This window comes from Sinocyclocheilus anshuiensis, unplaced genomic scaffold (assembly GCF_001515605.1).
Source record: "Sinocyclocheilus anshuiensis isolate Anshui unplaced genomic scaffold, SAMN03320099.WGS_v1.1 scaffold890, whole genome shotgun sequence".
Lineage (NCBI taxonomy): Eukaryota > Metazoa > Chordata > Actinopteri > Cypriniformes > Cyprinidae > Sinocyclocheilus > Sinocyclocheilus anshuiensis.
In genome coordinates, this window is record NW_015537986.1 from 255,251 (window position 1) to 264,978 (window position 9,728).

The following is a 9,728-nucleotide window of genomic DNA, read 5'->3' on the forward strand; positions in this document are numbered from 1 at the left end:
TCAAGCTCTTGCTGGATCCACTCCTCTGCTATCAACGAGAGGACTTCCTGAACAGGCTCAACAGCCACTTTTTGGTTGTTAAAAAAAGGTGCACTCGTTCAGTTGCGTTCGATCCTTCGCTGGCTGTGCTGATTTAAATCTAGCGGTTCTTTTGTGTTTGTGTCGCAAGTTCAGTGACGCAGGTAGTGACGATTCTCTCCGGCCAATACGTGATCACCTGAGTTTACGCGCAACGTTTTGGTAACGGTACGGTTCACTTGGAACCTCAACCGAGGTGGTACTAAAAAAAGTACCAGGTACCAGGTACTGTACCCAGTGGAAAACCCCCCAAAAGTGAACCGTACCGAGCCGTACCATGCAGTGGAAAAGTGCCATTAGTGCTGCTTTAAAGGCACACTTACCTGTGTAAGAGCGAGCTGTGTGATTGGAGCCAGAGACAAGTGAGTGTGGAGCAGCGGCACACAGTCTGTGATACATACAGCTCCCCCTGCTGGACTGGAGGACAACAGCAGGCCATTCACACTGCAGCGAGGAAACTGACTTGCATGTAGGTACATTTTGGCGTAAGCCAGACAGGACAACTCCACCTCACCCATCTGAAAACAACCCATAGGGGGGGAAAAGAGGTCATAATTTTATCACAAGATACTGTCTGGTCACAGTATTATAAATTGCAAGTAGATGTGGTTATTCAGGTAATTTAAGGAATATATTTGTGCATGTAAATACAGTCTGGTAAAAGGGCTGTAATGTCTTCTTGGACCTGGTACAGAAGAATCCATTGATCAGTATTTTATCTTGGTGTTTCTGTTCATGTGTTTGAAGGTCATAAATATGTCGGATTGCAGATGAGCAGAAAAAGTCACATGACTGAAACAGATGAATGAGTAGTCCATATGATTACCTATAAATAATTAATTAAATTTCAGAGTGTGTCTTACACAAAGTTGAACGAATCAAACTCTGTTTGCATGTTCTCTCTGTGTTGATATGGGTGTTCTGCAGGTAATCCTGTTTTACACCACAATCCAATGACATGAAGGATAGATGAAATTGGAGACACTAGATTGTCCCCATAAATAGGAGTGTGAATGTGTGTAATATAGCCTATGTCTGTGTGTGTTAGCCCTGTGATGGACTGGCCATCGCTCCAGCATCCCTGGCTGCAACCCTACATTAGACAAAGTTTGTTTGGAAGATGGGTGACAGGATGCAAAATGACTGAACATGCAAAGTCCAAGCTAATCAAAACAAACTGCCGACTAAATCAATCTAGAAAGGTTTCTTTCCAGATTTTGATACTGCAATCCTCAAAATCTATGGCCAGCAAAGGAATTATACCAGCTTATGAAAGCAGAAACCCATTAAACACTTCTCGTGTGTGAACGGCTTGTAGGATGCTCGACGTTCACACAGGTTGGTGCTCATAATTTCAAACGCCTTCATATCTTCTGAAGATAACACTTCATTTAAACAGGTAATGTCTTTAAATTAGCATATCTGTTGCTAAAGTTGACAGGGCTTCCAGCTGGATTTCAACCAAGTCTTTCCACACTATGAAGAAACGTGAGTACGGGATTTAATTCGCGTGATATGATAAACGATTGAGTGACAAATAATTGACCTGCGCAATACAATATACATCTATGAAGCGTTGATCACAGCCGCTTTATTCGTCATAAATCCACAGAAGAATACACTTACCTTAGTGTGTTTTTGCTTTTTCAGTAATCAAATATGAAATCCCAATTATTTAATCAAACACATTAAAACAACAATATTTGACTGTGTACTTCATGAGAACGGAAGGAAACGGACAGTGAGGATAACGGCAGCGTCCTTTTCTTCGTGACGCCACTGTCATCCTCGAGCATATGCCGCACGTTACTGCCGCCTGCAGGTCCTTAGTGTAACATACCTCTAATCTTCTTCTTCTTTTTAGTTTTATGGCTGATTGCAACCATGACTTATCAGGTGCATTCCGCCACCTACTGTATCAGAGTATGCAGCATGGATTATATCTCAATGAATGCACTTTACATTATAAAAAAAAATAAAAAATAATAATAATAATACAAATAATTAATAAATAAATATTATAGCACTACTATCTAAATCAGGGGTGCCCAAACTCAGTCCTGGAGGGCCGGTGTCCTGCAGAGTTTAGCTCCAACTTGCCTCAACACACCTGCTGGGAAGTTTCTAGTATGCCTAATAAGACCTTGATTAGCTGCTTCGGGTGTGTAGGGTTGGAGCTAAACTCTGCAGGACACCGGCCCTCCAGGACCGAGTTTGGGCACCCCTGATCTAAATCCTATAATATACCCCTGTATCCTTCAGATATTCCACAACAGCATGCTGTGCATCTTTAACCCCTTCTTCTGTTGTTCCCAAAATACCCTCAAGGTTCCATTTTCTTCCTGTCTGACTTATCTTTTGGTTTAATCTAATCCACTCTTCTCTATACTTCCTACAATATAACAATATATGTTCTGCATTTTCTGTGATTTTACATTCCATACATTCATCTGATTTACTTTTACCTAACAAAAACAATGTTTTATTTAACCCTGTGTGGCCAAACCTCAGCCTGGTTAGAACTGACTCCCTTCTATTCCTTCCATTCACACCATGTGCGTTGATACATTTCTGAATACTATAATATTTCCTTCCACTATGCATGTCCCATCTGTCCTGCCATTTCTTCATTTCTTTTTTAATTATTGCCTTAGCTTTGTTTTGGCTTTGTTTCTGAACTATCCCTTTAACTTTTCAGGGTGGACAACAAATTCATATCCTGTGTTCAAAGTCTTTAAATTGCAACTCAGCAAATTACAATAATAACCGTTGCAATCAATGTTAAAGGAATAGTTCACCCAGAAACAGAAAATTTACTCAAAGGGTTAGAATAAATGTATTTTATTCATTATTTTATATGGTGGTTTGTCTGTCTATTACTGAATATAATAGGCTATCACTAATAGGCTTTGAAGTGGAAGATGAACGTTTCTAAAACAATGACAGACACATTTTAAATTGAGTTTTGTAGTGAATTTAAAAAAAATGTTTTATTCATTTTGTTCTGCAGAAACTAAAATGCATTCTTTAATTCATCTCAAAATACCCAGCTAAAAATGCTGCCAGATTGTAGGTCCAATGTAGGTCCTCCTGCTCGTGTCAAAGTGACGCCGGCAGCGCAGCAATTCTATCAATCTGCTGCAAGGGAATAGGAAAAATAGGAAAGAAAGTGAGCGAGATAAGGGTAAGGAATCGTCTGAACATGTAGGAAGGATACGAGTTGTATATGTCACCAACCCGCAAGCTGCTCTTCAGTTGTCTTGGCTAAGACTTCAAGAAACCTATGCCACTCCAGAAGTGATAGAGAGCACCCTGATCAAACGTCTAGATAGCTTTCCTTGTCTGTCTTCAAAAGATCACACAAAACTTAAAGAGCTTGGTGACCTTCTTATGGAGTTGCTTGCAGCTAAAGGAGATGAATACCTGCCTGGATTGGCTTGTTCTTGATACCCCCCCGTGGTATTAATCCTATAGTTAAGAAGTTGCCTGTGAACCTGCAGGAGATTGTTCGCTGTCTCACAATACAAGGATGAGAAGAAGGTTAGCTTTCCTCCATTCTCATTCTTTACACATTTTGTTTGCAGTGTGTTGCGAATCATCATCAGAGTCGGGATCCATTTGCAGCGTTTTTGTTGCGTAAACAGACAAGACAGGGTCAATCACCAGTAGATACAATAGCGAAGGCTAGGCTGAGACAGAAAGTGGGATGGGCAGGAGGTCGAGGCAGGCGGCAGACAAACACAGTAGTAGAACAATCCAGGTCAGGGCAGGCAGAGACAGATCAGAGTACGATAAACAGTCCAAGGTCAAACGAGTAGGCAAGATACAGGGTAAACGCTCAGAAGTGACAGCCGGGGCAAATCAAGACTTCGCAGTGAGTTGCTGTGAGTGTTTGGCTTAAATGTGTGTGTGCGTGATTCAATGCAGGTGTGTGCGTGCAATCAGTCCCAGGTATGAGGCATGATGGGAACTAGAGTCCGAATGGATAAAGTCAATATTCAGGAGAGAGTTCCCTCTGGTGGTGAGGAGGAGGCGGTACGGAAGCCTCCTCTGTAACACAGTGAGGCCAAAGCCAAGTTTTATGCTCTCAAAACGTAGTCACACTTTCAACAGAAATGAAAGTACTCTGTTCAAGTACAGTATTTCCAAAGCCCCTGTGTCAGTGCACAAGACAAATGTGTCTACAAATGCTGAGTTGGAATTCTTCCAATATTCCAGACACTGTCAAAAAAGATTTAATTAAACACTGCCCTCTTCATAACAAATTGCATCCTCTTCAGAAATGTAGAGCCTTCAGAAGAAAACCATTAACAGAGCACAAGAACCTCCTGAAAGAGCACAAAAGATGTTTTAAGTGTTGCTCTCCAAATCATATTGCCAGAGAATGTCATGTGACACTTAAATGCACTGAATGCGAGTCTGATAGACATTGCACAGCCATGCATCCTGACACTGCTCCACTCCCCTCTACATCTTCTATGCAAGAACCAGCCACTGAATAGCAAGATAGTGTTGCTCCTGCTCACTGTAAAAAATGACCGTGAATTTAACGGTAAAAGACTAAAAATGCTACAGTAAAAACCTGTTAAATGGTTAACGGTAAATTCCCCTACTATATACGGTGAAAAACTGTATTGGACATTACATGTATTGGACATTAATTTTACGGTAGTATACCATTTTTGGAAGTGAAAAAGACTGTATAATTTACAGTGATTAACCGTAAATTGACATTCCCAGAATTCCCTGCGTTACATTTCAAATTTGATGTTTTTTTGTTGAAATAACTATGTTTCTTCTTAGTTTTTTCTTATCAATTTTGTATATTAGGGTTGTGTGTTACACCTAATGTTGTTAAATGAATGTTTATTGCATTATTTCAGTTTCATGTGTGTTACCATGATGGTGTTTAGCATTTGTGTGAATGACACTGTGCACCTTCTATATATGTTATTATTTAAAAGCTGCTTGTGATGGGCTTTGGTTCATCATGTGACTTTCTCATCACCACCTGCATTTGGTGGTGATCAGTGTATTACAAAGGTGCAAAACAGATTTCAGTACTTCAATAGGTTGGTATATTAACATTATATCAGTTAATGAAATTACGGTATTTAACTGTAAATTTAAGTTAAAACCGTAAAACCTAAAACGTTGCAGAGTAATCGGTCACTGGCCAAATCTGAGTTCTTGCAATTCATAGTTTTCAGTCATGCCATGTGACTGACTCGAAGACCTGGAGGGCAAAACATCCATAGACCTGCAGCACTAGCCTGTCAAATTTCCATCTGTTCCAATCCAAAAATATTTAGATCACCTCTCAAAAGAATAAAACAAAGATATGTGAACAAAATGCAGGTTTTGGCCATTAGCAATCCATATAAAGCACCCGCCGCAATTCTAAAACGTTAAATGTGAAAACATTTAAAGTGCCTTTAAAATATTAAAAGATCAAATTCAGCACACACCTTATTGATGATGCATGCTTTATAACAGGAGAGCAAATAAGCCCGGAATATGAACGCAATGCGCTAAATGTTTCAGTGTTTTCTTTAGAATGGTTTTCTTTGGGAAAACATTTAATATTAGACTTTGCACATTGCATTTATATTCTGGGTTCATCTGCTTGCCTGTGCAAAGTATGCATCATCAATAAGGTATATTTGGCCTTAAAATATTACTGTCTTACTACATTACTACTTCATGCAAACCTCGTAAAAATAACTGTCAGGAAAGCCTTGTTTTGCCCTCCTTCTTGCATTATTGACAAACGATTTTCCTCGACACTTGACACTGCTTTGACACAATCAGTATTGTATAAAGCGCTATACATAATGGTGACGTGACTTGACTCGATGTGGGCGTTCCTGTAAGGGTGTGACGTCATGTGAAAACTATGAATTGTTTGGAATCCAAAGCAGCCTCTCGCCATACTTGTTGAAAACTTGTGCTGGATCCATTGAGATGACTGCAAAGAAAGCCAACCTATTTCAAAATAGAAGCTTTGGATGGTAACTTGTGTCTGGACCTTGAGTGCAATGAGATCATGAGCAATAGATCTGAGATTCCCAAATCCTGAGGTCGCTCTCACTTGTACACATTTGAGGCCTGTGGCACAATAATTCTGAAGTTAGATCCGGATGCTCAGATCTTAATATTGCTGGGAAGAGATATGATTCGTGTACACAAAGTGAGACAACAAAGTTGCACAGAGGCTACATTAAGGTTAGGGTGATTATAGGTGATGTTTGCATTGACAAAGACCATAAGTCAGTTTTGAATGTCTTCAAAACCAACATCTTGTAGAATGCCCGCCCATGTTTTGTGTCAGTTCTTTCCGGGAGCGTCTGCATGGTGCCTGGGACATTGCAAAAAAGCATTTGAGTGCCACCCAGATAAAACTGAAGTCCCTCTTTGATAGGAAAAGTATTGACCGTAAGTTTAGCCCTGGTGACCGTGTTCTTGTCCTTCTGCCAGTTCCGGCCTCGTGTTTGTTGCAAAATGTTCAGGGCCATATACTGTTGTACGAAAACTGAGTGACACTGATTATGTGATTGCCACCCCAGATCGGTCGAGACGTAAAAGTGAACTTTCGTGTACTGTAATGTAACAGTCTACCGCTAGCAAGCGGCTAACCATGTCCCTTTAGTGCAGAGGTCGCCCAACCTCGTCCTGGAGGGCCGATGTCCTGCAGAGTTTAGCTCCAACTTGCCTCAACACACCTGCCTGGAGGTTTCTAGCATGCCTAGTAAGAGCTTGATTAGCTGGTTCAGGTGTGTCTAATTGGGGTTGGATCTAAACTCTGCAGGACACCGGCCCTCCAGGACCGAGTTTGGGCACCCCTGCTTTAGTGGCTCCGTAGAACGCGTTATTTGTTTTCCATGCCTTTCTGCTTATGGATTCACGCTTCGGGCACACTCCCTAACCCCGCCCCCCGATATCATCGTCCATCACAATGTTTCACTGTAGACATCGTCCGATGCCAATTTGGTAGACATCGCCCAACCCTACTATAGAGCCATCCGAGTGCTCTAGCTGTTTACCATTATTTTACACATTTAAGTGGGAATATTTATTGTATGGAGGTGGATGCCTTTTCTTGTGTTTACATTAGAGAGGGAGACAGGGAAGGATCTCTGTATTTTTTCTTATTTCCTTTGCTATTTCTTAAATCTAGTAAGCATACTTTTTTGTTTATTGTTTTGGCCTTTTCCCCTCCCGAAGCCTTTGTTTGATTATTTCCCACATTCTGTCATATAAAATACCTTGGTTTATTTGGAAACTGGTGTTGCTGAGGATTTTTGTGTGTCTGCCCTGGGACCTGCAGACGGCAGTCCTCTCAGCCACTCCTCACTTTTTTTTGTTACACACCTCTTCTTACCCCTAGATTTTTTAAAGGGGCGCATAACAAAGGTATGCACATTGTAGGATGGGGGGTTGTGGTTAGGTGAAATCATAGGTAGTGGGGGCTCCTTTTGAAAATCTGCTTAGGGCCCCCAAACTGCTAGGACTGGCTCTGCCCATTTGTCTTAATTTTGTGGAACACAGAAGGAGGGACTTGCATATTCTTAGTGACCATTGATTTATTATAGCCTATAGAAACGCAGCAATGATAGTGAATGGTGACTGAGGCTGTCTCCTTTTGAAGCATCTCTTTTGTGCTCCACTGAAAATAGAAATCAAACACATTTGGTAATATAACATGACAAGTTTATTCTTGAGTAAATGTAGCTTTTGTAACTTGATATTAGCCTATAATTTACTTTTATTCCTTTTTGTGTGCATTTTAGTTTAAATATATTTAAATAATATTATTTGTATTTTGTATAACTAAAAAAAAAAAAATGATGAGTGTGATGTGGGTTTAATATATATATATTTCCATATACAGGCTAATTTACCTATTAATATTAAGTTAGAGATATTTTTAAAAGAAGTTGCAAATATATTTATTGTTAAACGTCATTTTACCCAACTGAAATCAACATAATTTCAACGTTAGATAAGCAAACCAATTAGATTGATTTTATGTTGAAAATGTGTTGATTCTACACCATGTTCCAAATTATTATGCAAGTAACATATCAGTAGGATTTGATTAAAATAACTATTCAGCTTTTAGTTTTTTTCAAAGAAAGTGTTTGTTTGCTTTATTTCTCATGTTTTAAGATAACTGGTATCAATCTTAGACAGGTTAGTTAATTAGTTTGCCAGGTGATCTTAGTTAAAGGGAAACCTACATTAAGAGGTTGTTCCACTTTATTAAACAAGTCACAGTTTTAATGCAATATGGGGAGGAAGAAAGATCTTTCTGAAGATGAAAAGCGTGAACTAGAGCAATGTCTCGCAAAAGGGATGAAAACAATTGATATATCACGGAAAATGAAAAGAGATAATCGAACTGTCAAAGGATTTGTGAGTGATTCACAGCACAGAAGAATTCGATCAGATAAAGGCTTATAAAGAAAGGTTTCTGTCAGACAAATTAATGTTATTAAAATGGCAGCTATAAAAAAGCCACTGTTGAGCAGCAAACGGGTATTTGAAGCTGCTGGCGTCTCTGGAGTCCCAAAAACCTCTCGATGCAGGATCCGTCAGAGGCTGGCATTTGTACATAAAGCTGCATTTTGACCACCCCTAACCAAAACTCACAAAGAGAAATGTTTGCAATGGGCTCAGAATTACATGACGAATAATTTTCAAACAGTTGTATTCACTGACGAATGCCGTGCTACTCTTGATGGTCCAGATGGATGGAGGTCAGGATGGTTGGTGAATGGCCACCCTGTTCCAACAAGACTGAGACATCAGCAAGGAGGTGGTGGAGTGATGATTTGAGCTGGAATATTGGGAAGTGAGATGGTAGGTCCCTGACAGTGTCAAAATGACCTCTGCAAGATATGTGGAGTTCCTAACAGACCATTTTCTGCTATTGCATAGAAAGAAGAATCTTGCCTTCTGAAATGATTTTCATGCAGGATAACGCACCATCCCATGCTGCAAAAAAAACCCATTGATTCCTTGATTGCTATGGGCATAAAAAGAGAAAAAATCATGGTGTGGCCACCATCATCCCCTGACCTCAATCCTATTGCGAACCTGTGGAGCATCCTTAAAATGAAGATCTATGAGGGTGTGCAGCAGTATACCACCAAACAACAGCTCTGGGAGGCAATACTGGCATCCTCAAATGAAATACTGCCAGAAACTATAGGCTACATGGACTTACAAGTTCAATGGATGAGAGAATTGTTAAAGTCATCTCCAAGAAGGGTGCATATATTAATATGTAACTTGAACTGTAAATAGTTTTTTTTTTTGTTTTAAGTGGTGTTTATTTTTGGAAATATGATTTGACCATGCAGCACATATGATAGATGTCTGTTTTGAGTTCATTATAACCCACTGAATGTTTTCAAACTGCATTCTGCATAATTATTTGGAACAGCATTTTTTTTTCTTCAAAATATCAATAAAACTGTTGACTATCAGTTCTTTCACATTTAATAACATTATCATTGTAAAATAATAGTTGATGATAAAATGAATCCTTAATCATATGACTGATTTGGAAAAACAAACAAAAATGGCATGTGCATAATAATTTGGAACAAGGTGTATAACGGTGTTTCAACAATCTGAAAATCGCA

General features: G+C 39.6%; 1 protein-coding gene across 3 annotated transcripts in view; it reads right to left on the minus strand.

The window, feature by feature from the left end:
* Positions 1–1,895, minus strand: part of LOC107674563 (ER membrane protein complex subunit 9-like) — a 7,564-nt gene extending 5,669 nt beyond the window's left edge. The window contains exons 1-2 of one of the 3 annotated variants that reach the window (XM_016468589.1): positions 1,819–1,895; positions 402–596 (exon numbers count right to left, since the gene is read on the minus strand). In XM_016468589.1, coding sequence (XP_016324075.1) covers positions 402–596 — 195 coding nt within the window. In that variant the 5' untranslated portion in view covers positions 1,819–1,895. Of the gene's footprint in view, positions 1–401; positions 597–1,704 lie in introns of all 3 variants that reach the window. The other 2 variants (XM_016468575.1, XM_016468583.1) reach the window with 2 other exon arrangements.
* Between the last annotated feature and the right edge of the window lie 7,833 nt (positions 1,896–9,728).